This window comes from Pleurodeles waltl, chromosome 2_1 (assembly GCF_031143425.1).
Source record: "Pleurodeles waltl isolate 20211129_DDA chromosome 2_1, aPleWal1.hap1.20221129, whole genome shotgun sequence".
Classification (NCBI taxonomy): domain Eukaryota; kingdom Metazoa; phylum Chordata; class Amphibia; order Caudata; family Salamandridae; genus Pleurodeles; species Pleurodeles waltl.
Window position 1 is genome coordinate 84,017,825 of NC_090438.1, and position 27,008 is coordinate 84,044,832.

Here is a 27,008-nt window from a genome sequence, read left to right on the forward strand (position 1 = left end):
TCAAAGGTTAAGTTCTTTCATCATGAATAGTTGTGAGCATGCAGACATCTCTTCTATCTGAAAATGTCAAAGCAAAAAGTTAATTACTATGCAGGGCACTGCTCTGACATTTTTGACGTTTTTTTTTTTTTTAACTCTCAAGCTCTTTTGGGTAACCTTTATGTTTAGAGGAGATTATGCCACTTGCCTCAGTGCCCCTCTTTGTAGAAAGTGTCCATGTATAAATGATGGCATTTATTAAAATGTCCACTGCAAGTTCCCACACAGTCTTTTCAGTGACTCCAAAAGAGGAAGGGCAACCCCGGGGTCAACTGAAAAATACTACCACTGTACACCCTGAGATTATACACATACCCAGTGGCTCTTTCACACAGCATATACATCTTAATACCATAATGCTCTCGCTTGCTGGGAATGTATTGTCTGACTATTAAACTGCCTTTGAACAGGCCCAGAGACCCACCCACAGATATATCTTTCAATGGAATATAGATCTGTGTAAATGATCTACTAAATGATCTTGAAGTGGCCGGATCTTGTACAGACGGTCACAGTCAGGGTGATCGTGTGGCAATGCCATAGCAATATCACAAAATGCAGCATCTGCTGCAGAATCAAATACTGGTCTTGACTCATGGTTGTTGGAAATATAGCCGTTGCCCTCAGGGGCCTAATAGACTAGCATGCAGACAGTGATGGCTTTCTTAGCAATACCATCAACAAATTTAAACCCCAAAACTGCTTAATCTCATGGAGATTTGTGGGAGTACACGAGGTAGCAGCAGAGTGTGTCTTAGTGTGGCACTGTTGTCCCTCAATCCCTGTTCTGCTTACAAATTGGTCTGTTCAACTATATCATCCATAAACACATCGGTAAACAGTTGGGAAAACAAATGATAGTCAAAAAGATTTCTGTTGTGACTACACCCCGCAACACCAGTAATGGCAGGCAAACGTTTCTTCCCTTCCCGGGAGGGCGAGGGGAAGGGGTGTTGGAATCTGTCAAAAGATGTGCCATCATTGTTTGAGAAGCGACCATTGCCCAAGGGGCCGCTCACTAACATGAACACATAAATCAAATCACTGGTGTCTAGAAGGGTGGAAAACAGGCAAAACGTGTAATTGTTTTTTTGAGGAGTGTCCTTTTCCCAAGGGAGAGCTCCTTGATTGTCTAAATAAAATCCCATGTGTCTAATGGGTTTCCGTTGCCCTTGGGAACACAGCAGCCTAAATGGCTGATCTTCCCTGGAGGGGGGTGGGGGGGAAACAGGCAAAACATATTTCCCAGAATTGGGACGCGACGCTTGCCCAAGGAGTCCCTACCCCCTCCCCCAAATACAAATATTTATCTCCCTTGTGTGTACTGAGCTTCCAGCCTTTGGGGGGGTGGTGGGGTGGGCAGCCTAAATAACGCCCAGAGGAACAGAACCAAAGGAAAATGGGACCAGGGGAACAACCCTGGCTTAAGGGGTCACTCCCCATACATCAAATTGTTCCAATCCCTGCTGTCTAGTGCATCCTATACCCCTCTCTCCCCAGTTCTAGGGCAGATGGGCCTCAAAATGGCAGAAAACAGAAAAATCTGATACTTTCCAACAAGTGAGCGACCCTTTCCCACCCAAAAAAAATCCCTGTTTTCTAGTGGTACATTCCTACTGCACAATCATGCTCCCACCTGCAATCCCACAGCAGGAATGAACTTTAGAGAGAGACAGGGGGAAAGGAGAAACCCTGTTCGAGGCATGTATTTCTGTAGATACACATGCTCTCCATACTCCTACCATCTAGTGTTGGGTTTGGAGTTGTGCAAGTTGTTTTTGTTCAAAGAAGTCATAAGGTAGAGTGGCCCTTCTCTCTGTGATAATGTGCGTTGGCGTTGACTCCGTTGCTAGATTGTTTTGTGACCACCATTGGGCTTGAATGTGTGCCTTCCCTCTGTTTTCTAATCGTGGTTAGATCTTCGGTTCCACATTCAATCCCTTCCGTCTGAATTATTTTTATTCTCATTTTTCCATCTGTTCAGTGACGAAAAACCTCATCATTTTGATGCCATGGATGGGCATCATTCTTTGGGTCCCTCCTTAAAACGCCATCTCGGTTCTCAATAATGCCCAACTGGTGATGAAACACTCCTTTTAGATACTTCCTGTGTTGACATGCAAAGCAGAACTCGGTTTGTAACTTGTGCTTGTCCCCTGAGCACAACGAAGCGGACTGCAAACCGTGGAAGCCATTCCCGTCCAAAAAGACACTTCGGGATCGTAGAGCTTATCGTCTCAAGATGTCCTTCAGAGCCACTGATGACACTCCTTACATATTCGGGGAGGAGCATGCCCAGGAGCAGCCTTCAGTCGAGGAAGAAGAGGCTTTCTCCGACAACATAAGTTCCGATTCTGAGGTTGACTTTGAAATGGAGGACATGCACCCCCTGCCCTCCAGGCCAAGCTGTTCAAAAAACATTCAGCACTTACTGTCTAGCCATGGTCATTTAAAAAAAAAAAAAAACTACAGATGGCCCCGCCTTCTGGCTCAGTGGCAAAAGCACATACAAAGTAAAAAAAACAAAAAAACCCTGCTTCAACTTCGTTGGACAGAGGCCACCATTCGGCACAGTCTCAACCTTCGGTGCCCAGCTGGCAGTCTGCCTCAACCACCTCGATGTCGAGTGCACCTCTCACCTCGAAGTCAAAAGCTTCGGAGCCGAAGATGTTGAATCCAAGCTCCAAGCCTGGTCTTGAACCACAGGTGGAACCATTCCTGCACATGTACAAGGACATTTTGGACACATGCCAGAAGAAAGTCCACTTCCAGGATGAGACTTAATGAATCCTGGCCAAAGCTTCCTCTTCTCCACCACCTACAAGTGATCCTACCTTTGAAGAAGCTCTGAACATGTCAGTCCATCCTAAAAGGAAGACTGTTGACAAGGCTACTGCCCTCCCCCTTCCACGACCTTTACCAACTCCACCACTTTCACCCCCACCTTTACCAGACTCTCCTTCACCAGCATCTCATACATGAGAGCTACTAGATGTTTCACCACACATGTCTCCACAATAGGATACTGGTGGGTATGGCGGGCCACCTATGACACTGATCCCCATGCTGACACGGATATGACCTTTTATCTTGTACACCCTTCTCCCCTTGAAGATGCTACCTATTACCAAGAGATTATAGCTAGGGCTTCTGCATTTTATAATGTAGAGCTACATAAAGAGCCGTTAGAGGATGACTTCCTCTTGAACAGCTGTCCACCATAGATCAGGCTATCCAGTACCTAACTATGTTAAGGTACGCTTAGGCATACAGATGACCTATTCAAAGACCCTATGGGGGCTAGGGCCGTATCGCCTAGGGTAAATAAAAAATGTAAACCTGCACCATCTGACCCTATTTACATTAAAGGACAGCTACCACAAGACTCCCTAGTTAACACCAGAGCATGCAAGTGTGCCAACGTTCAGGCCTCTGGAGACAACCCACCTCCTGACAAGGAGAGCCAAAGAATAGAAGCTGCTGGGAAAATCATTGCAGCTCAGGCTGCCAAGCACTGATGAGATTAGATCATCTAACAACATCTTAAGAGAGAAACAGTAAAGTCACAAATTAACACCTAGCCACAGGTTTGTGGATCAGTTAGCCAGATTTTCTTTCTCCAAAGTCAACTCCATATTGCAGAAATTTAACAACGTACAAACTATCCCAGTTCTGCTGTTATCTTTTCCCCATGATGCGAAGGCCTCTAATCGAGTCCTTCAAACTTCTTCTCTAATACTTAACTCTTTTACACTATTTTCAGTTGAAAAGGTAGATGCCCTCCTGACAACCATCAAATCAGGATCTCCAACAGATGTGTGGCCTCCAGAGGTTCTTCAGCCAGTTTCCAAAACCATTGCCACCCATCTGGCTGTTATCCTAAATCAAGTATTGGGGTCAGGTTATTTTCCAACTATTTGGAAAAAAGCCTCTATTCTCTCTCTTATAAAACAGCAGACCTTTGTTTTAGATGAAGTGAAGGGCCGATTTTGTGCCTACCTCTTCCAATGAAAATTCTGAAGAAAGCTATAAACCAAGAGATTATGTCATTCACAGAGGCGTCACAGAGCCTTGATTATGCCCAACACAGTTTCAGGCCTAATCATAGCACTGCATTTGCTCTCCTGTCAGCCTCCTTAGAAATCAGGAAAATTGTGGACAGGGGCGACAGTGTGGCCTCGGTCCTTTTGGACCTGTCGGCCGAATTTGATACAGTTCACCATGTCTTCCTTATCAAACCACTAAATGACATAGGTGAAAAAGGTATTGCTCTAAATCTGGTTAAAACTTTTTTGTTCAACAGAGAACAAGTAGTGACCTTGGTGGAGTATTACTTCTCTCCTTTCAGTCTCCCTTGTGAGGTCCCCCAAGGATCATCAGTAAGTACCACCCTATCTGATGCTTACATTTCACTGCTCATTCAACTTATTAGATCCTATGGTATCTCTATGTGCTCTTATGCCGACGACACACAGTTAGTGGTGTCAGTTTCTTCTGAGCCTGAGAGTTGCTTTTTAAGTTCAGCTCTTGGATGAGGGGCCTCGCTCTCTGGATGCAAGCAAACTATTTAAAACTCACTTCAGCTAAGTCTGTGGTGGCCCTCTAGTCTTGCCCCCCCTCCCAGTCCTGGTTTAAAAGCAAAGAAAATGGGAGATCTATTTGATTCTAAGCTAACAATCTTGGGCCCATATTTATACTTTTTTTTGCGCTGCGTTTGCGTCACTTTTTTTTCAGGGATCAGGGGTATATTCTCTGTACTTCCTAATTCCCAAAAAGGATGAGTCCTTACATCCAGTTTTAGATCTCAGATCCTTAAACAAATGCTTTCTATCACATTACTTCCACATGGTCATCTTCCAGGATCAGTTCCCAGCCTTTCGACTCCTGTGGACCCACACTTTATCAATACTCGAACCCTGGGACCCCTACTAAATCATTATTGCAATCCGGGGACACCGAAAGGTGCCCGTATAAACTCCAGATCCATTTTACTGGACTTTGTGAGTGCAGGGACACCATTTTGCGCATGTACTGTACATAGGTCACTACCTATGTCCAGCTACATAATGGTAACTCTGAACCTGGGCATGTTTGGTATCAAACATGTCGGAATCATACCCCAATACTGTTGCAAGTATTGGAAGTATGATGCCATGCACTCTGGGGGATCCTTAAAGGACTCCCTGCATTGCTACCACCATTCTTACAGGGTTTTCCTGGTAACCCAAGCTGCTGCTACTCCTTAGACAGGTTTCTGCCCTCCTGCTGCTTGATCTGATCAAGCCCAGGAAGGCAAAACAAAGGATTTCCTTTGGGAGAGGGAGGTAATACCCACTCCCTTTGGAAATAGGCGGTTTGCTTTGAAGGGCTCATTTTGTGCCCTCTGTGCATAAACCAGTCCACACCGGTTCAGGGACTCCAATCTCTGCCCTGGTACAAAACTGGACAATAGAAAGGGGAGTGACCATTCCCCTGTCCATCACCACCTCAGGGGTGGTGCCCAGAGCTCCTTCAGAGGATCCCTGGGTTCTACCATCAGTGGCTTGGGAAGGCTACCCCTGCCATCTTTTTTCCAAGGTTAGCAGGGAACTCTGGGAGCATCTGAGTGGCCAGGCAGGTGACGTCAGAGCCCCCCCTCCTGGTAGGTGCTTACCTGGTTATGTGACCATCCCCCTTTCAGGGCTGTTTAGGGTCTCTCTCTTGGGTGGGTCCTCAGATTCGGCTTGCAAGATTCCAGCAGGACTCCTCTGCTTCGTCTTCTGGCCTCCGGGACCACGACTGGAACCTCCAGGACCCGACAAGCTGCTTCCAAGAAGAAAGGACTCTTGAGCAAAATTGTTTCCAGGGCTCCTGCCAGCTTTGCAACAGTTCCCTCCCCGTGCATCCTCAGAAGACTGCAACTCTTCAGCCTGCACAAGAAGAAGAAGGAATCTCCCTTGGAGTGAAGGAGTCACTCCCCTGCAACTGCAGGCACCTACGACAAGCGACGACTGGCTGCGCGTGGATTCCCCTCTCCTACTGAACTGCGTGGATCCTGCATCACGGGTGGTGGTCCAGAGTAGTCCTCTTGGTCCTCCCTGCCAGCAGTCCAACTTTAGTGGCAGTAAGCATTTGCCTTCCCACGCAGGACAGCACCGCATCTCTTGCAGCTGCCAAGGCTTGTGTACATCTCCCCCAAGGGATCTTCAGGCGAGGTGTAGCTCCAGCCCCAGCACTCCATCCTGCAAAGTACAGCCTACTGCGTGGTTCTCCTGCAGTGTGGGATACTCTTCTGTAGTGCTGCGTGGTCTCCTTCTGCATCTCCTGTGTCCCCGTCCCGTGGCACTCATGTGAGTGCTGCCTTTGCTCCTGTGGACTCTCTGCTACGCTGAGGGTCCCCTGTGAATCCCCCTCCTGGGTTGAGTCCTCCTGGGCTTTGCTGGTTCTTGGCAGAACCTCTTCTCCACTAACTGCAAGTTTGCCTTTGCCAAGGCTTGTTGGTGGAAAACCTGCTGCGACACCTGTCTGCACCCTTCTTCCGGCGTGGGACATCTTCTGCATCCATCAGGAACTCTTCTTCGGCTCCTGAGCTGCAGTGCTGACCTGTTCTTCAGTGCCGTCAACCAACTCCTGCATCCACAGCTGTGTGGGTAGTACCTCCTAGTCCTCCTGGACTCCTCTGTGACACTTGGTCCCATCTCTCCATAGGTCGTCTCTCTTCAGGAATCCACTGCTGGTTTTCTTGAAGTCTTCTCAGGGTATCTTCTTTTCCTCCTTTTGGGTGGGCTGGGGAGAATCCAGTGTTTTACTCCTGATTTCCTGGTCGCTGGGGGTTACTGTGTTACTTATCTCTGTGGTTTTCTTGTACTCCCAGCACCCCTCTATACATCTTACTTACCTAGGTGGGGGTACCTTGTTTGCATTCCATTTTTTTAGTATATGGTTTGTGCTTCCCCTAGGTTCACTATCGATTATTATTGTTTGCACTGTTACGTAACCTTTTCTGTGCCTATTTCTAATTGCTAGTTTATATATTTAGTGTATTACTTACCTCCTAAGGGTGGGTCACCTGTATAGTATTTTGTGGTGATTTGTGCCAAAAATAAAGTACGTTTATTTTTGTACAACTGAGTGTTTTCTTTCATGTGTGTAAGTGCTGTGTTACTACAGTGGTATTGTACGAGTTTTGCATGTCTCCTAGATAAGCATTGGTTGCTCATCCACAGGTACCTCTAGAGGGCCTGGCTTCTAAACACTGCCTACACTAACCTAATAAGGGATACCTGGACTTTGGTTTAAGGAGTAAGTACCATAGGTACCCAGCACACACCATGCCCGCCTCCTACACACAGAAACAAGCCGGTGTAGGTTAGGCAGTGCTACATACCCTTTTCCAGACCACTGCATCACCCACTGGACTTATCTTTTGCAAATCATAATGGAGTTGGTCCTGCTAAGAAATACTGTAGTGAAATTTGGAGACCTAGCTTCAGCTACGCAGACTTCGTCTCAGAGCTTCAAAAGACATTTTCTTTAGTAGAGGAAAATTTACATTCCACAGGCTCTCTGACAAGTACTCTTTCCTTACCCTAAACGTATAGCAGGAGAACGCCTGGCACCTTTTCTGCATTACCTCTTATTCAGGTGATGCTTCTGCTATTTATTGTTCAAGTTCAACTGGAGTGGCCTTGTAGATGGTGCAGCAAGTTCTTAATATGATGTCTGCAGGAAGTGCAAGTCGTTGAGTCAGTGTCAGGGTAATCTGAATTGTAAAGACCTTTAGTCTGTTGGGTTGCCACTTGTGGACCACAATACATGGCTCTAGGATGTTGTTTGTGTGGGAAAGTACCCTCTTTTTGGCATGGTTACCCCCACTTTTTTCCTGCTGTCAGTGTGTTTTGACTGTTCACTGGGATCCTGCTATCCAGGACCCCAGTGACTGTGCTCTATCCCTCTAAATTTGGTTGCTTAAGACTTGCCACACCCCACAATTGGCATACTTGTGTGCCCTCATATAGGTTCCTAGTATATGGTACATCGGTACCCAGAGCATTGGGGTACCAGGCGTTCCCCATGGGCTTCAGCATGTATTATGCCACTCATGGGAGCCCATGCAAAATGTGTCTGCAGGCCTGCTGTTGCAGCCTGCGTGAAAAGGTGCATGCCACTTTTTATTACAGGTCACTGCACCATGTCACTAAGTCATCCCTATGGCAGGCCCTCCTAGCCCAGAGGGCAGGGTGCAGGTACCTGTGCATTAAGGCACCCCTGCATGAGCAGAGGTGCCCCTACGAACTCCAGCTCCATTTTCCTGGACTTTGCAAGTGCAGGGAAGTCATTTTACCCGTGTAGTGGAAACAGGTTACTTCCTGTGTCCAGCTACATAATTGGAACTCGGAACCTGGGCATGTTTGGTATCATACATGTTGGAATCATACCCCAATACTGTTGCCGGTATTGGTTGTATGATTCCATGTCCTCCTGGGACTCCTTGGAGGTTCCCCAGTATTGCTCCTACCAGTCTTCTGGAGTTTTCTGGGCAGCCCGTGCTGCTGCCACCCCTCAGACAGGTTTCTGCCTTCCTGCTGCTTGGCCATCTCAAGCAGAGACAGGCAGATCAAAGGATTTCCTTTGGGAGAGGGAGGCATTTCCTTTTTGGAAATAGGTGTTACCTGGCTTGGGAGGGATAGCCTCCCCAAGCCACAGGTATGCTTTGAAGGACACATATGGTGCCCTCCTCGTATAATCCGATTGGAACCAGTCCAGGGAGCTCCGGTCCCTGCCCTGGCAGGAAACTAGACAATGGAAAGGGAAGTGGGTGGTGCACAGAGCGCCTCCAGGTGGCCACTTGATGCTGCCACCTTGAATCCAAGGTGGGCAGAGGCCCCTGGGAGCATCTTAGTGGCCAAGTCAAGCAGGTGCCATCACAGCTCCCTCCTTATATGTGGTCACACTGCTAGGTAAACAGTCTCCCTTCCTGGGGTATTTAGGGTCTATCTTACTGGTCTTCAGATTCGACGTGCATGTTTCCCGCAGGACTCCTCTGCATCGTTTACTTCATCTTCTGGCCACCCGACCTGCAAGTGTACCCTGCAGGAACTTTCAATCTGCCACTCCAGCGATGACTCTGCTCTGCAACATTGTTTCTCCGGCTCATTCAAGCAACTGCAACATTTCACTGGCTGTGTATCCTCTGAGGGCAATGAGTCTTCAGCCTTCACAAGACGTAAGAAGGAATCTCCCTTGGAGTGAAGAAGTCACTTCCCTGCATCCGCAGGCGCCAACTGCAACGACAACCGGTTCCATGGATTTTCTCTCCTCCCGAGCTGTGTGGATCCTGCATCACAGGTAGAGGTCTGGAGTGGTCCCCTCTACCAGTTGCCCAATTTGAGTCTGGAGAAGAGGGCTGTATTTAGTTTAATTTATAGTTGTAGTTCAGACAGTTGAGACTCCATTTCCAAATCTAAATTGTCTCAAACTGTTACAGAATTGCACATATTACTTTAATTCCGACTGAAATGCTTATTTGGTAGGCGACTATGACATCTGTATTCTGCACTTTGTCCTGTACTTATACTTTCACCTTACTGTTCCACAAGTGCGCTAACATTTAAGAAGATTCACCATAGTTGTCTGACTTTATCCTCTTCTCTTAACTTTTACGTGCTAGGTGTCATCTGTGAGACCAGAGGATGGAAAACTATCTCATGATGACTTGCATAAAGTGCTTCTAGAAGTCCAGGAAATGAGAGATGAGCAAAACAACATGGATGCTAAATTTGATCTTATGAAAAGGTAGGCTCCTCTATGTTTAATTTCTGCTTTAACCTCATTTGCTTGTGTTTTAGTTCAGGGGGGGCCTGGCCTGGCAGTTTGGGCCAGACTATTCCCATTGGAACAGGGTGAAGACTGATTTGCATTTGGCTTGGTCCAAACTAGTGGCTTGGAATGCAAGCTAACAATGAAGTGGGATGCAGCCCAGAGTAATTGCCATTGGCTGAGAGGAATTCAAGCATTCCATCAATCACTTTTTGTATAAATCAGTTTAATCCCTGAAGTGGGATGTGTGTGCCTGCACGTGATCCCGTGCACACTGTGCCACCGAAATCAAGCTATAACCGGTCTTGTGTTGGTTGTTTTTCACTTCAGAAGGACATGGCCTGACAGTTCGGGCTGGCCCATTTCCATTGGAGCATGGTCAAGACGGATTTGCATATGGCTGGGCCCAACTCAAGGTTGCATGGTGTGCATAATAACGATGGACTGGGATGTAGTCCGAGTTATTACTAGTGGCTGAGATTAATTCAAGCATTGGCAATCTATCTATCACTTTTTGTAACCTTCTATGTTTAAAACTGTAGCATTAGGTATAAATAATTTCACCCTAAAATCTTGATCTTTAACGCAGCAAGGCAGACAGGGAAAGAACTGGAGGAAAACGTCAAGCTAAATTTCTTGGCGTATTACAAAATGTTAAAGCTATGTCACAAACGGCATTTGTCATATCTGTCCCTGAGAACCTTCAACACCTCCTTGCGCCTCACTTTTTAATGAACAATCTATGACGCAGAATCTGAGAATCGAGGCAGCAGATTGGATTGGATTGGATTGGAGACATTTTGTAGTAACTCCTGTGCAGTACAATCGTTGAAACAATATGGTCCTCTTCAGAAGTTGTACAGTCATAAATTTTACTAGTGCCAATGATGTCTATTCTCAATTTTTGTAAACAACTAGATTCAGCCATGATCCCCGAACATTTTACAAGAGATTTTAACTCACCTGCTTGATACTTACGCTTGCAGATTTTTCATCTCTGAATCCCCGCCAGGTATGAACCGGATTAGGAATTTATTTTATGTATAGCAGTAGTTCCTTTAAGGCTCTTGGTTGTGCCATTTGACTACAGCGGCAGTTCCGCTTTAATCTACTGGGTATGTCACACAGGAGCCATGAAAGGTGCTCCCTGTAATAATAAAATGGTTGTTTTTTTTTCAGCAGTTCAGACAGACCTAATTTTTTTCTTTTTAGTCAGAAGCTACATTTTTCGATGAGGGTGTCCTATTCCTCTCCAAAAGACTTGGGCCTTCAAGAACTGTACAGAATGTATACATCAGATGGTGGTGTACAGTCCCCTCTACTCCTCCTTGCGCAAAGTGCATGGTACATTCCCGTACAGAGGGAAGGCAAAACATCATGTGTCAGAACATATAAGAGAGACAAACACCAGATTGTTTTTAGCTCCAGTGTGTCATGCAAAGGGGTAACAGTCTCATTGTCCTTTAAAAAGTAATTCTAAATCTGTGTAAGGAAGAAAGACTTCCTGCCTCTCTCCCTGAGAATAAAATACATGAATTAAGCAATTGGAATCATTAGGGACACAGGAGTTACTAGTACTTGTACACAGGGTGCACTTGTTTTGAAATGTTCAACTGAGCAGATTCATCTTCTGTAGAAACCTCAACATCCTTGTTTTTTCAACAGATTCCTTTGAAGTAGGTACTTTACCTAAATCTATCCTCGATGCTTTTAAAATGTCACCCCAACCTTCTGACATGTGTTGTCCGCTTCCCAAATCCATTTATAGTGCGCATGGCTACTCAACCTGTACTTCCCAATGCTAACTAAACCAGCAGCCTGAGAACAGTAGATTAATCAGTCAGAAGAGCTAGGTCTTAAGCTCTTACCTGAAGATGGTCTAATGTGCCCAGATTAACCTCAATGAAGCTAGTTTACCTTTTAAGGTCCTCCTCTCTGACCTGTAATCAGTCTGAAAAATTAATGCTACAAAAGAATAAATTAACCTTTTTTCCAGGGTTGTCTATTTTTTTACGCTTTTAGTAGCAATCACTCCCAAATACTCAAACAACCTAGCAAAAACAATAGTATGCCTTGCATACATCAAACCCTCCTGGCTTTGTCAATGCTTGTTACTGATTTGGTGACATTGTCTTTTTGGTGGTTTGATGCTATTTTTTTGTATTTTTATTTTGAATAATATTTAAAAAATAAATGCCCTTGTGACTCTGCCTTTTTTTTATTTCAATACTTAGAGAAAATAAAGCTCTGTGGCAAGAAGTATCGTCACTGAGGAGGAAGCACAGCCAGCAGCAGAAGCTGCTGTCAAAGGTAAGACGGCAACATTTAGTATGATATGTCATAATTAAACACTATTGTATACTGCTTACCATTCCCCTTGAAAGTTTTTGAAAGGTGAACTGCACAAAGTGACAGTCATGTTGGCTAATCTGGGAATGCTGCTCCCAAAATGTCTTTTAATTGCTTTAAAGTTACGTTGTTCTGTGTCTGTTTTGTTGGAAACTTGTTACATTATTTGGTTTTAAAAACCCAACAGACTCTAAATATTATCTCTGATGGATCCTCCTTTCTGCAGATTCTTCATCTTATGAATATGCTCTAGTTGCCAGACTGGATCTGCAAACCCTTTACCTAGAAATAGCTTTCTAGCACTGTGAAGTGGTGCCACACAACGTCAGACGTGGCTTCACCCAAACCAGATGTGATGATATCTGGTTATACATGGTTCAACTTCCTAACAGACTTTGGTTACTGTTGTTGTCCCATTATTGCCGGTCCTCTTCTTCCTCCTGGAAATGGTCCTGCATCTGGGACAGTTTGGTGCTTGGCGGGGATGTTCCGTGACCCCAGTCTCTTCCTTGTTATTGGGTCCTATTCCAGTTCTGAAAAAGATGAAATCAGAGTTCCTACTCCTTCTGCCAGCCAGTATGGGGCTTTTTGACAAGCCATGTTCAGCATTTTGAGGATCACCGCATAACCCTCTGGATCGCTTCCTAAGGACAGGTCAAGTCCTGTGGCTTTGGTGCTGACCTCAACACCACCCAACTCTGTGCCTCTAAATACTGTGGCCTGGCCTAGGCTCTACTTCAGAGGAAACTCTTGCCTTTGACTCACCCTTCAGGGAAGCATTCGTCAGCTGTCAGAGTCAGCTGACACTATTAGAGTGACAAGAACCACAAAGATCTGGGTTTACTCCATCGTTTTTATGCTTACCACGCTACTCCAGTTTGGACCCAGCTATATGTAAATCAGTCTTGACCCTGTTTCCCATGGGAACAGTCTAGCCCGAACTGCCAAGCTAGAAGAACAAGCATCTTAGGACTGGTTTCAGGGTATCACCCTGGCATGGGTAGCAAAAAAAACAATGGACTTAGACCTTGATCTCTGTACTGCGGGTGAATGTTTGACATTGTTCAGCATTCCATCTATCACTTGTTCTTTTTGAATCAGAGATATTGCACCACCTCTCTGTGCTTTTTTGTGCTTTGTTAGTACAATATTTTACTTTGTAATTGTCATTTGTGGCTCCTATTGAAATCTTGTTTCATCTTTTCAGATTCTTCAGTTTATCTTGAGTTTAATGAGGCGAAACTACATTGTGGGTGTTAACAGAAAAAGGTAAGACTCTTCTTGTCACCTTAATTAAGGGATCTATAAGTTAATTATAGAATGTCCTAGTTTGAAGAAATGCTGAATTTCTCACCTAGTTTTGTCAGTTGTAGGAGAGGTCTTGATGGCTCAAAATGACATCTAGTGTAAGCCCATAATGTCTCAGTCAGTTGCCCTGATCTTCAGAATCTTTTTTTTGCCAGTGGGTTTGAAAGTGATATTGAGAGCTCTTTGTTGAATGTCGTTGGAATTTGAAGGATGACACGGAGATTGACGATGGAGAAAAGTTGCTGAATCAGAGGACTCAAGTCTGGCCCTGCGCTGAGAAAAGGAAGGAGAAAATCCTATCAAAGTGGTGCATCTGGAGATTAATGACAAGATCACAGAGACATCAAGATTGTTTTGAAAAGACAAATGAAACCTATTTTGTCCTATGCTGCTCATCCAACAGGATGGTTGGAGACAGTATGGTGTGAGACATACTCTAATTCCCAAATTTCTCCTCAGCATCAAGGCAGAGGATGATGTTCAAGAGTCTTTAGACTTTGACCTGTCACAGCAAATTGACCAAAAAGGAAACCCATAAAGGTTATAACCTATGCCTACCCAAGAATTCTGAAGGTGTTGAGCTTGTCAACACTTTCATTCTAAGGCTGTTAAAACTAGAAAAAGTAGATGAAGGATTTGGAGTTTTCAAACGATGAGAATAATGACTTGGTTAAGGAGGCAGAAAAGGCTAAGTGAAAGCGGAGTGCATTAGATGTTAGAGTCTGCATCGAGGGTAATAGATGTTAGCAAGTCCATGCCGGAAAAGATCCTGTTGATGCTAAAAAGCAAAAAAGCCAAGCAGGACCTCGCATTAAGACAGACACTGGGTCTTAGAGTCTTACTCAATTTTTCCAGAACACTTAAGTTCAAGCCAACAAGAGTTCAATGTTAGATGAAAAATACCCAACACCTACTTTTAGATCCTAATTAACTAGGAATACCACAAATAAACCCAGTTTGGGAAGGAGGTATTCATTGTCATTTCAAAGCCCTAAGCTCATAACTGTCTGATATGGAGAAACTCGCTTCACCAGTACTAGAACAGTATAAATCAGTCATTCAGTCTTTGTTCTCAGTGAGATTCACAGTCGGGTAAAAAGAAATCTTTCTCACAAATCCATCACAGCAGATAGTTGCTTGGGGTGGAGTTGGTCAGGGTCAAAACAATGGCCTTTCTCATTAGGAAGAGTTGTAGCATTCCAGGTATAGGTTGGTCTGTAGCAGACATCAGTCCTTGACAGTGAACACAGTCATGAAGATATTGGGCATATTGATACCATGCATCCTTCCGTTACGATTTGCGAGACTGCATTTGAGGCTTGCACAAGAATTCCTTTCATGGCAGTGGTCACAGTGATCAGGGGTTTGTGAATATCGCACAATTGTTAGAAGAAAATTAAAAAAGTAATTGACGTGATTGTCTCAGAAAACATAATGAAGCACCAACATTTCTTAGACCCAGTTCCATCAGTGACGATTACCAATGATCAATCACACACAGAATGAATTGCACACATTGGAAGCTTAAGATTGAAAGCCAGTGAACAAAATAGGAGGCAGTCAAACAATTAATTTGTCTTTGAATTAAAGACTATATTCTTGATTCTGAAGGCTTACTACTCAGATGTAACTGGGAAAACGGTGGAGATATAAACAACACTACACAGCAATGGCCAACCCCAAGGATTGAATTTATTGATTAGCTTTTCTAATTGACACACCTAATCAGATTCCACACCTTGTGAATATCCCCAGGCCCCAGCCTGGATCCTGAAAATTCAAAATGGGGCTCCTGCGCACTGGCAAGTGGCACTGTGCGACTCCACACGGAATCCATTCTGCTCAGGAAGTGATGCAAGGAGCTGCATATAAGTGCCCCACATGCACACTGATGGCTGTTCCTTTCTTTCCACGCCTCCAGACTTTTTGGAGGATTCAGAGTTCCTCTCCTTCACTTGTGAAGAGAATTTTTTCCTTCAGTTTTTCCCCAATGGGGATGGGAAATCACCTCCGAAATTACAGGGTTTAAGCCTTGTAGGGACTGTCAAAAAGAGCTATCTGAGAGAGATCCCCCACAAGTTGTGCCTTTGGTGCTTGGGTTTCTCAAATGATTCCAAGGTTTGTGACAACTGCACCCAGATGAACCCGAAACCCATTTGAGATTGTGAGGCAAGCTTTGTGGCAAATAGTGTACAGGTACTAATCTCACCTGAAATCAAGAGTGCAGACCAGCTTATGGTCCTTCTCTTGCTACCGAAGTTGTTCCTCTGGCTGAACTTTATCACCTTCCAAGTCTTCAGGTTTGGCAAAGAAAAAAACAAAATTCCGTCTTTGATTCCGATGCACTCAGAGCTTCCAGGCCCATCGGTGAGCTTGCAGCAAGTCAAAGCCTTTCATGAGGCTGTGCTGTGCATCTTAGGCATATTTCCAGTTCCCGCTGGCTCTCCTACTGGCCCCAAGGATATCCAGTCAGGTTACCACTGGTGGGTTCGCCCTCTGCACCGTCTAGACGCCTCAAACCAGCCTCCTATGTCCTGGATCTCAGTGAGGATGGCTCTGATGTGTCTAGGCCTACTAGTCATCTGTATTCTTCTTGCCAACCAAAGCACATGGCACATGCAAGCTTTGCAGTTAGACTTAATGCCAGTTGGCCAACACCAAGAGAACCTATCTGATTGCATCCAGAAGACTGCAAGAGATCTGCAGTGGTGGCTGCTCATCCTCCGTTGGACCAGCAGTAGACCTCTCCACTTGCCTCTGGAGTTGAAGGCATTTTGCATGGCACTAAAGGCCTTCCTGGCCACCATCAAAGGGTGGCTGGTGCAGATTCCTGTGGACAATACCATTACTATGTGGTACTGAAACAAGCAGGGCGGGCTGGGGGTCCAGCGTCTTGTGCCATGCCTCTAGAGTTGGTCAGTTCATCGGGAGTTTTGCCGAATGTTTAAAGACTGAGGTAGACGACTTCGATCGGAAATGCCTAGTAGATTATAAATGGCGCATGCATCTGTAGGTGCCACTGGGCATCTTCCAGCATTGGGTAGAACCCTACCTAGATCAATTTGCCACTGCTGACGGTGCACAATGTCATCACTTTTACACGCAGAACACTCTGTCTGAGACTCATTCTTCATGATATTGATCTCACGACTCTTGAATCCCTTCCCCCCTGCCCAGAGCCCTGAAGGCGGGCAGGAATGACCAGGCCCAAGACATCCTAGTGGCATCTGATTGTTCCAGGAGAGTGTGGTACCGGAGATTCTGTGCCTGAGCATCTGCCCTCCTTCTGCTGCAGCAGGGCAGGGTCTTGCACCTGAGCTTGCTAAGTCTGCATCTCCAGGTACAGGAATTGAGTGATAGCAGTTGAGTTCTTTTGATCTGTCTCGTGATGTCACTGATTTCATCCTGGCAGTCAGGCACCCTTCCACAAAATCTATAAATTCAAGCTCTGGGACAAGTTTGGGATATGGTGTGATACTCAGCAGTTAAACCCATTGCCGACGAAGCTGTCAGATGTGGTGGTGTTTGCTTTGTTTTTAGCCCACCAGGGCATTGCTCTGTGGACACTTAAAGGTTACGTACCTTTTGGATCTTTGTGTCTTTTTACATTTGCCAGACAAGCAGTCCTTCTTCAAATTATTGGTTGAGGAAGTGTATAAAAGGTTTGCATGCTATGTTTCCGCCAACAACATTAGTAATGCCACAGTGGGACTTGACTTTTACTCCTTACCTTTCTAATGTGTTCTCTTTTCAAACCAATGCAGAGTTCATTGCATCTGTACACCCTAAAACAGACTTCCTGGTTAAGAACTTTACGTCCCTTTCAGACCCGCCTTAAACCACCTTCTTCCCAGACAAACTAGTGCTAAGGACTTGAACTGCATTCCTAACGAAGATGGCTACACCTTTTCATGTTGGACAAGCTATTGCTCTGCCATCTTCTTTGATCCACCTCATCCCTCCAAGTAAGAGAAAAGACACAATTGTCTGGATCCCAAGAGATTGCTTGTGTTTCTACATTGATTGTACTAAGGAACATCCCGTGGGCGATAAGCTTGGCATGGGATTTTGTGGGGCAATGAATGGCAGGCTGGTGCAGAAGCAGTCCATTTTGTAATGGATAGTCCTTTTGCATTATGATCTGCTATGTATTGGCTAAGAAGAAGCCAACAAGAGGCCTGTGGGCTCATTCCACCATAGCCAAATGTGCTGCCACTGCATTGGCACATGCAGTGTTCACCCTGGATATTTGTCAGGCAGCTGCTTTGGTATCTGTGCACACGTTCACTAAGCCCTACTGCTTTGTCGGCCAAGTCCGTCAAGATGAGCCTTTTGCCCACTCAGTCCTGATGGACATTTCAGTTTGGACCATTCCCCAAACATACCACCTTGTAAGGTACTTATTTGGTATCTGCTCACAAGTTGAGGACTCTGTGGTTAGAAGTGTCCATCAGAAGAACACGTTACTTACTTCCGTTACTGCTTTTTCTTGTGAATATTCTAGCCAACTTAATTTTCCTCAACTCCCTCCCGCTGCTTGGTTCTGTCGTAAAAGATCACAGTCTAGAAATCTGACACTGGCTTGTTCAATCTTTTGATAGGCTTTGCGTCTGAGTATGCAGAAGAGTTCATGAAGAAAACCTGTATCGGTGCACATGGGTGGCGCTTGCATGCACCTACGTTTGTCACTTTAAAAAAAACAGTAATCGATGCAGAGTCACAGGGTGCCACCTGCCGGCACACAGGAACACTGCTTTGAATTTTCCGGACCCAGACAGGCACCTGGAGATATTCACAAGGGGAAAAATCTGCAGTTAGATACAGTATCCACCAGAAAAGAGTTAACAAAGGTGAATAACGTCTTCATTAGAATCATGTCGAAACGTAAAATCAGTGGTAAAACAGTGAGTGGAGACAGCAAAAAAAACTTGTGATAAAGTAGGATGACAGAGGCCGATGATCGATACCGGTAGCTGAGATAAAAATCAAAAATACGTGAAAACAACACATAAAAAGGCACAATACAATGCAGTAAAATGTAAGCAGTCATTAATAGTCTTTTTTCGGCCTCTGCGCAGAAAATAAAATTCCTTATTGGGCAAGGGAGGGAACATGGCAGGTCAGTGTTGAAAAGCTGTAAGCTTGATGGTAACTGCAGACATTAATTTTATAAAACAACTTAGTAATTACATTGCATGGCTATTGGAACATGTAAATACAGCTCTATTACAATCTCTTCCTTGGAAACAAAGGTTACGGATACAGTCTCTTTTCTAGTAGCTTCTACAGGCTCCTATCTTGCGAATGCATCAAAGTGCCAATCCACTGTATTGTTGTCCTTTCTGGGAAGATATTAAGCCATGATTGAGATTTGTCTAGAAGAAATGCCAAAAGGTTTTTACAGGTCTGAAAGGGTCTTTGATTTTGATTCTCAGAGGTGCTTGATGTAGCGCACTACTGAGATGTTGTCCATCTTGAGGACAGAAAATGTCACCTTCTCCTTGGTCCAACACTGCACTGCGACGGACCGTGCCTTGCAGCGCCCCCTTTCATTCTGTGGGAAAGTCTCCTCACCTGGTGCTCCAGCCACTTTTCCTAATATACGACTTAACGATAATGTCTGCGTTTGGATACAGAGATTGCTTTTTGGTCCACACCTCCACGAGTGACAGCCACCTTTGCATATCCTTCTTTGTGTCTTCCGTCAGCGGCGCAGTCTCCAAATAGGTCAGACCCTCCTGAAGATAAGATTTTACCTTTTAGAGTTCCTGGTAATGAAGTGGCCCTGGAAAAATCGTCTGAATCGACCATGAGAGGAGGCAGGTCTGTACGTACAAGGCAGATGGATCTGAGCAGGAAAACGAAGAGGGTAATACGTCAGACATGGCAGACAATCCAATATACATCCGTTCTACAGAGCCAAAAAGGTCAAATTGACAGTAGCCATGACTCAACCATACTTAAGCAACATTTCTTTTGTTAGGGACAAATGCAAGAAAATAGCAGCAACACAGTACAAATGCTTCCTCGTCATTCTCAAGTGGAGAGGGCAGTGCGGGAGTATGGCCTTCAGTTAGCAGCCGAAGTACGCAGGTAGATCTGGAGCAGTTCAGAAAATTCTCACATTCTTGAAGTGCTAGGAAGAGTAGAAGAGTAAGTATTTGACATTTCTTCACATAGTCATGTCCTTGGCCAATCCTGAAATTTAGTAGAACAGCGGAGCTTATAGTTGAATCATTGCTTCCACAGCCTGCAAGACGTGGTCCCAAGCTAGTTACCTTTGGATAGTTCCGTGCTAAATGATTGAAGTCTGCGTCCCTTGCCCCACATATTTTACATCTAATGTCCCCAGTGTGTACACACTTAGCTCTAATTTTGGTGATGAGATGCACTCGCTGCAGAAACTTATAATGAATTAGCCTAGATCTACTGTTGGGAGCGACCTCTCCAGTCTTCTGACGGCGAAATCCGTGACATCAATATCTAAGTTCTGTGCCATTGTTGTTGTGCTTGGGTTGATTCCTGGCCCATTAGGGACAATACTGCTGAGTATAAGCGCTATACAAGTTTAATGGGGCACAGAGTTCACAAGAGGAAGGACAATACCTGCTAGTTCGACGTCTTTTTGGGAAAAGGTGGTATCGAGCTTGCAGATGGCTTGACTAATTGTGCCATTTGTAATGATGTCCATGAGAGTGTTGTGTGTTCCCCAAGTACTTCCTGTATTGTTTGAATTCATGGTTGTGAAAAAGGTCACCCAGTGTAGAGATGTTTGCTTTGGAGATGATTTAACAGAGCCAATTAGCAGTCTATTCGAAGACGACCACAGTGAGTGATAGGTATGAAAGGAGTCTATTTCACAGGGATGCCACATGGTTCAGCTAACCTAGACAAAGCATAGGCTGTGCACCCCCCTGTGTGAATCTCATGTGTCGGTCTAGCAAAGCAGACGTAGGAAGCTTTGTGTATAGGAGTCTGGGTGTATTTAGCCCCTCTCCAGTGCAAGGTGTGGGGGTCTTTCTGCTGTTACAAATTCAGTGATGCATAAACGGAACCTGGCTACTAAGTAATATATGTTGAAGTGGGGCGCAACAGCCCTCCTCTCCTCTGGCATACAGCAAGCAGTCTCTACTACTGCACAATCGAGGCTGCCTGTCCTACCAGGATGAGCTGATAATGAGCAAGTTCAGCTGATTTAAAAAAGGCCGCCTTGTTTGTAGGGATGTTCTGAAACATGTAGAGTAACTTAGCAGTATTATCATTTTCACGAGGGCTATTCTGCCCGCCAAGGACAGATGGAGCGATATAAAGTGCTTGACTTGTGCCCGCAGCCCATCCAGATATGTGCCATGATTCTCTAGGAGAACCGATTGTGGATCGGTATGATGGAGAATTCCTAAGTAGTGGACTGGTTCCGTCTGCCACTGTAGCAGGTATGTCCGTGGTGGCCGTTTGGTAACTCTTGTGAGTGGGACCAAGATAAACTTTGGTCTGCTGATCTGGAGTCCAGCTCAGTGGCAAATTGTACAATCTCATCTATAATAATTTGGGCTAGGTTAATGTCTGGGCGTCATCTGCATACTTGGATAGTAGCGTATACCTATACCTATAGCCCAGGTTAATCCTGCACCTAAAACTCCTAGCGGGGATATGCCAGGGGCTTTGCAGTTAGGGCAAATAGTAGGGGGGAGAGAGGGCAAACCTGACGGGTGCCCCTGCTGAACATAGAAGCAGAGTATAGCCCTCCATTGACCAGAATTGAATCCTTTATATCCCGTCCCCACCGAGACCCATCCTATTCCGCACCCCCAGTAGAAAGGGCTTTTACACAGTATCGAATGTCTTTGCGGCATCGAGGAATATGGCAGCAACCTTGAGACCAGGGTCCAGTTGATGTGTGAGAGCAAACTGGGATCTGAGGTTAGCAGCTGTGCACTGTCCCGGTATATAACTGCAATGATCTGGTTTCACCAGGTGCGGCGTAAGAGGAAGCGATCTATTAGCCAAACCTTTAGCCAGGGTCTTACTGTCGACATTAATAAGGGATGGAGGGAGATAAGAGTCACATCTCCCCAGGGGCTTGTCTGGCTTAAGAAGCGTTATAATGAGCACATCTCATGGAATGCAGAATAGATCTCTCATACGCCTTCTCGTATACCGCCAGAAGTAAAGGCGCAAGACCCTCCACATATTCTTTGTAAAATGAACAAGGGAGACCATCACCCCCCCCCCCCCCCCGTTCTTAAGCTGCTGAATCACTGCTTTGAATTCCTCCACAGTGATTGTATGGCACGTTCCCCTGACCCCAGCCAGACCACAGTAGCCCTCACCAGGTAGAGGTGTCGATCGGCAGCTTGTAGGTGTACAACTCTCTATAGAGTGCTGAAAACACACCTACAGTCTCACCAGGCAAATGTGTTTGCGACCCTCAGTTGTCTGTATGTAAGTGATATGACAAGCAGTCCAGCTAGGTCGAGCAGTGATGTATGGCACATACATAAAACACTTGTGATACAAAAATATTTTACTTATGCTTAATAGATTCACTTGTAATCAACAGTGTTTCAATTTAGCATAAATTTGAACTCTTGTATTTACAGACCATTGTTGGATACAACTGATTCCAGTTCTCCAAATAAATATAGCCGTCACTACCTACACATTCCTGTTGAAAATAGGCCACCGGTAAGTTTTTTACTTAATTATGATACAGAGGGTTTGGGAAGGCTTAGCTGGGTCTTGCGGTGTATTGAATTAATATTTCTGCATTGTAGGGTCTTCATTAATAGACACAAATGTTAGAATAATTCCCATGGCGCAGTGGGCAAATATTCTAATGTTTATGACTTTAGGAAACATCATTACGATGTAGAACCAGGACTGCAAGTAAGTAACCATTTTAGCCACTGCAAGAATCTGTATTTGACCTTTATAGTCCTAGGTTTGAATAGCAGTAAAAGGGTTCAGTCAGACATTCTTCCTTCAGAGGTCATTAAAATGAGTACCATTAAGTTGGGTAACAATAAGCACATTTTGGTCAGTGCCAGAACGCCACTCGGTGAACAAGCACTTTACAAATAAAAGTTTTATTTTGTAAGACAATGTTTTGTGATGCTTGATGTAATCCTTTATTTTTAAATGAAGATCAACAATCAATTATTTACTTTACACTCACTGAGTTGCTATTTTTAAAATGATTAAGCAGATGTTTCATGTCAGCACATTTGTTTAAATTTCTTATCTCGTTTATGTAGGAAAGTGCCCCTTTTTGACATGGTCACCCCCACTTTTTGCCTAGTATCTGATGCAGTTTTCACTGGAAGTACACTGGGTTCCTGCTAACCAGGTCCCCAATGCCAGATCTCTGTCCCTAAAACTGTGTAATTGTTTCCCAATTGGCAGTACCTTTGCCCCCCGTATGTCCCTAGTAAATGGAAACCCTGGGGCATGGGCACCAAAGAGTGTTCCCAAGGGCTGCAGCATGAATTGTGACATCCTCAGTGAGCCCTCAGCCACCACATGCAGACTGCCATTGCAGGCTGCTTGTCTTGGTGCAGCTATAAATGAAAACACGACATGGCACACAGCATGTGTGCCTTGCCCCCTAACACTGCTTGTAGTATATGCAAGTCACCCTGCAGCAGGCCTTCCAGTCTTGTGGCAGGGTGCATTATATTACATATGAGAGCATATCTGCATGAGCAGATGTGCCCCTGCTATGTCTTTGCCGATTCCTAGACATAGTAAATGGACGGGGAAGCCATTTTAAGTGCATGTGCTGGACACTGGTCATTAGTTTTCCTGCTATGAGATGGCTTCTCTGAAAATAGGGATGTTTGGTATCAAACATCTTATAGTAATAAACCCTCACTAATACCAGTAATGGATTAATTAATACATGCACCCAGAGGGCACCTAGTGACTACCAGTGTGCAGAGTGATTAGTTTGAGCCAGCCTGCCACCACAGGACACGAGTCCGACTCCCAAGGGTGAGAGTCTTTGCTCTTGGGCGGTCAAGAACAAAGCCTGCTCTGGGAGAGGTGCTTGCACCACCCGCCCAACAGGATGACCTGTGAATCTGCATTCCAAGGCAGGGAGCTTAAAAGACGCCTGCCGGCTTCACTTAAAGGAGAGTTGCTGACTCCTATACCCCAGGGCCCATTTGGCACCTGGGAAGTTGGTAAATTTAGTATTCAGGGAGCTGTGGCCAACCCTCCGGTCAGTCTTACCCCTAAAGTTCGCTGCCTGATGTGGACACAACTTTCAGAAATCCACTATCTTAGTGTTGGCAAATTTAAGACCTCTGTGCCAGAGTTATGCCTACTTCCCACATGAAGTAGTCATATAGGGGTTGTAGTGACCACAGGGTTAAGTAGCCCCTTAGCTATTACCCTACACTCCCGTAACACCCTAAAATGCAGTATTTAAGGGAGCGCCTGGCACCAGAAAATCCAATTCCTGCTGACATACAAAGTACACTGAAGAGCCGCAAAAGCAGAGGAAGAAGCACCTAACCTGGACCCAGCCCTGCTGGCCTGTGTGCTTCCACAGCCACATTTCGCCAAAACATTCTTGTGAGGAAATGCCTTCCTGGGCATGGTTACCCCCAAACCTTTTGCCTTTTTTTGATACCAGTTCTGTTTGAAAGTGTGCTGGGACCCTGCTAACCAGCCCCAGCACCAGTGTTCTTTCCCTAAACTGTACCTTTGTTCCCACAATTGGCACAGCCCTGGCACACAGATAAGTCCGTTGTAAATGGTACCCCTGGTACCAAGGGCCCTGTGGCCAGCGAAGGTCTCTATGGGCTGCAGCATGTATTATGCCACCCTAGAGACCCCTCACTCAGCACATGCACACTGCCTCATAGCTTGTGTGTGCTGGTGGGGAGAAAATGATTCTTGACATGGCACTCCCCTCCGGGTGCCATGCCATCCTCTCACTGCCTGTGGCATAGGTAAGTCATCCCTCTAGCAGGCCTTACGGCTTTAATGCAGGGTGCTCTATACCACAGGTGAAGGCATAAGTGCATGAGCCTTATGCCCCTACAGTGTCTAAGCAAAACCTTAGACATTGTATGTGCAGGGCAGCCATAAAGAGTATATGGTCTGGGAGTTTGTCAAATACGAACTTCACAGCTCCATAATGGCCACACTGAAATCTGGGAAGTTTGGTATCAAACCTCTCAGCACAATAAATGCACACTGATGCCAGTGTGGAGTTTATTGTAAAATACACCCAGAGGGCATCTTAGAAATGCCCCCTGAATACCAGTCCAACTCCTAGTGCTAGGCTGACCAGTTCCTACCAGCCTGCCACAACCAGACGAGTTTCTGGCCACATGGAGTGAGTGCCTTTGTCACTCTGTGGCCAGGAACAAAGCCTGTACTGGGTGGAGGTGCTTCACACCTCCCCCTGCAGGAACTGTAACACCTGGCGGTGAGCCTCAAAGGCTCATGTCTTTTGTTACAGCACCCCAGGGCATCCCAGCTAGTGGAGATGCCCGCCTCTCCGGCCACTGCCCCCACTTTTGGCGGCAAGGCTGGAGGAGATAATGAGGAAGGAGGAGTCACCCACCAGTCAAGACTGCCCCAAGGTGCCCTGAGCTGAGGTGACCCCTGCCTTTAGAAATCCTCCATCTTGAGATTAGAGGATTCCCCAATAGGGTTAGGGATGTGCCCCCCTCCCCTCAGGGAGGAGGCACTAAGAGGGTGTAGCCACCCTCCAGGACAGTAGACATTGGCTACTGCCCCCCAGACCTAAACACACCCCTAAATTGAGTATTTAGGGGTGACCCTGAACCCGGGAAATCAGATGCCTGCAACCTACAACAAGAAGGACTGCTGATCTGAAAACCCTGCAGAGATGACGGAGATGACAGCTGACCTGGCCCCAACCCTACCGGCCTGGCTCCAGACTCAAAAAACATGCACAGCGACGCATCCGACAGGGACCAGCGACCTCTGAGGACTTGGAGGACTGCCCTGAAACCGAAGGACCAAGAAACTTCTGAGAACAGTGGCACTGTTCAACAACAGCAACATATTTGCAACAAAGAAGCAACTTTTAAAGAACTCACTCTTTCCGTCGGAAGCTTGAGACTTCACACTGTGCATCAGACGCCACCGGCTTGAGCTCCAGAGAACAACCACCGCAGAGAGGACTCCCAGGCGACTACGATGACGTGGGTACCCCTGGCCGACCTCCCTGCACCCCACAGCAACGCTTGCAGAGAGGATCCGAAGGCTCCCCCTGACTGTGACTGTCCAGTAACAAGGAACCCGACGCCCGGAAACAGCACTGCACCAACGGTGCCAGCATGGTTCCACAACCCTCCAGAATCAACGCCCATGTTGGACTTGCCCACTGTGGACCTTCCGATGTCACCTGCAGCCTCTTCAAGCAGGCCCTCTCAACCATGAGTGCTCATGTGGTGAAAACTTGACTCTTCAAGACACCTCTGCACCCATTGTCCCTGGCCTGTGTTGAAGAGGACCTGAGGTGTCCCCAAAACCCCTGATATTGCATGATTGGAACTCAGTTGTTGGTTCCTCCGGACTAGCTCTCCAGTCCCCACCTCCAGTATATTTGTGACGGGACAGATCCAAATTGACTAACATTTAACACCCAACGCCGTACTACACCTCTGTACCCAGCCGCCGGATCTGAGACATCTGAACAAGTACATTTGAAAAGAAAAATTCAGAATGCTGGCCCTTCATCGCATTTTTCCTCTGCTCCATCAAGGGGACTGGATGTGTTCCATAGGTCTACAGGATGCATATTTTCACCTCCCGGTGATAGTGAAACACCGCAAATTCCTTCTCTTCGTAGTTGCATCCCAACATTACCAATTCAGGGTACTACCCTTTGGGCTAAAATCAGCTCCTCGAACATTTTCCAAATGTGTAGCAACAATAGCAGCACACTTGAGGAAGAAAAAGATCTTTATTTACCCGTACCTCGACGATTGGTTACTGAAAGGCAGCACTTCAGACCAAACCTTGCACCACCTCATAATCGTTTTGGACACCTTCAACACCCTAGGTGTACAGGTCATTCTACAAAAGTCCATACTAACTCTAACCCAGAGGCTTCACTACCTAGGAGCATTGCTGGACACAAATCTAGAAAGAGTGTATCCTTCGGAGGAGAGACTATTATCAGTAGCGCAGAAGTGTCACAGCATTCTTCACACTCTACGACCTACAGTCAGGCAAGTAGCTTCGCTACTGGGTTCCATAGCCTCCTGCATTTTCATTGTTCCGAATGCCAGATTACGCATGAGACCTCCTCAGGAGAACCTGGAAGATCAGTGGAGCCAACTCTCAGCCAGATGGGAAGACAGAATAAACCTCTCACCTGTGGCAAAAACCTCGCTACAGTAGTGGACTCGCCGACAACATCTGTTGGTAGGGGTTCCTTTTCATCAGAGCACTCTTACTGAGACTCTTGTAATGGATGCATCACTACAGGGTTGGGGAGCTCACATGGGCTCTTTCCAAGTCCAAGGTCG

The 27,008-nt window shown here is 45.8% G+C and overlaps 1 protein-coding gene across 2 annotated transcripts in view; it reads left to right on the forward strand.

The window, feature by feature from the left end:
• Positions 1 to 27,008, forward strand: part of LOC138261372 (heat shock factor protein 3-like) — a 271,372-nt gene that overhangs the window by 60,287 nt on the left and 184,077 nt on the right. For both annotated transcript variants that reach the window (XM_069210255.1, XM_069210265.1), the window contains exons 4-7: positions 9,689 to 9,813; positions 12,072 to 12,147; positions 13,394 to 13,455; positions 22,095 to 22,179. In XM_069210255.1, the coding sequence (XP_069066356.1) occupies positions 9,689 to 9,813; positions 12,072 to 12,147; positions 13,394 to 13,455; positions 22,095 to 22,179 (348 nt within the window). The remainder of the gene's footprint in view (positions 1 to 9,688; positions 9,814 to 12,071; positions 12,148 to 13,393; positions 13,456 to 22,094; positions 22,180 to 27,008) is intronic.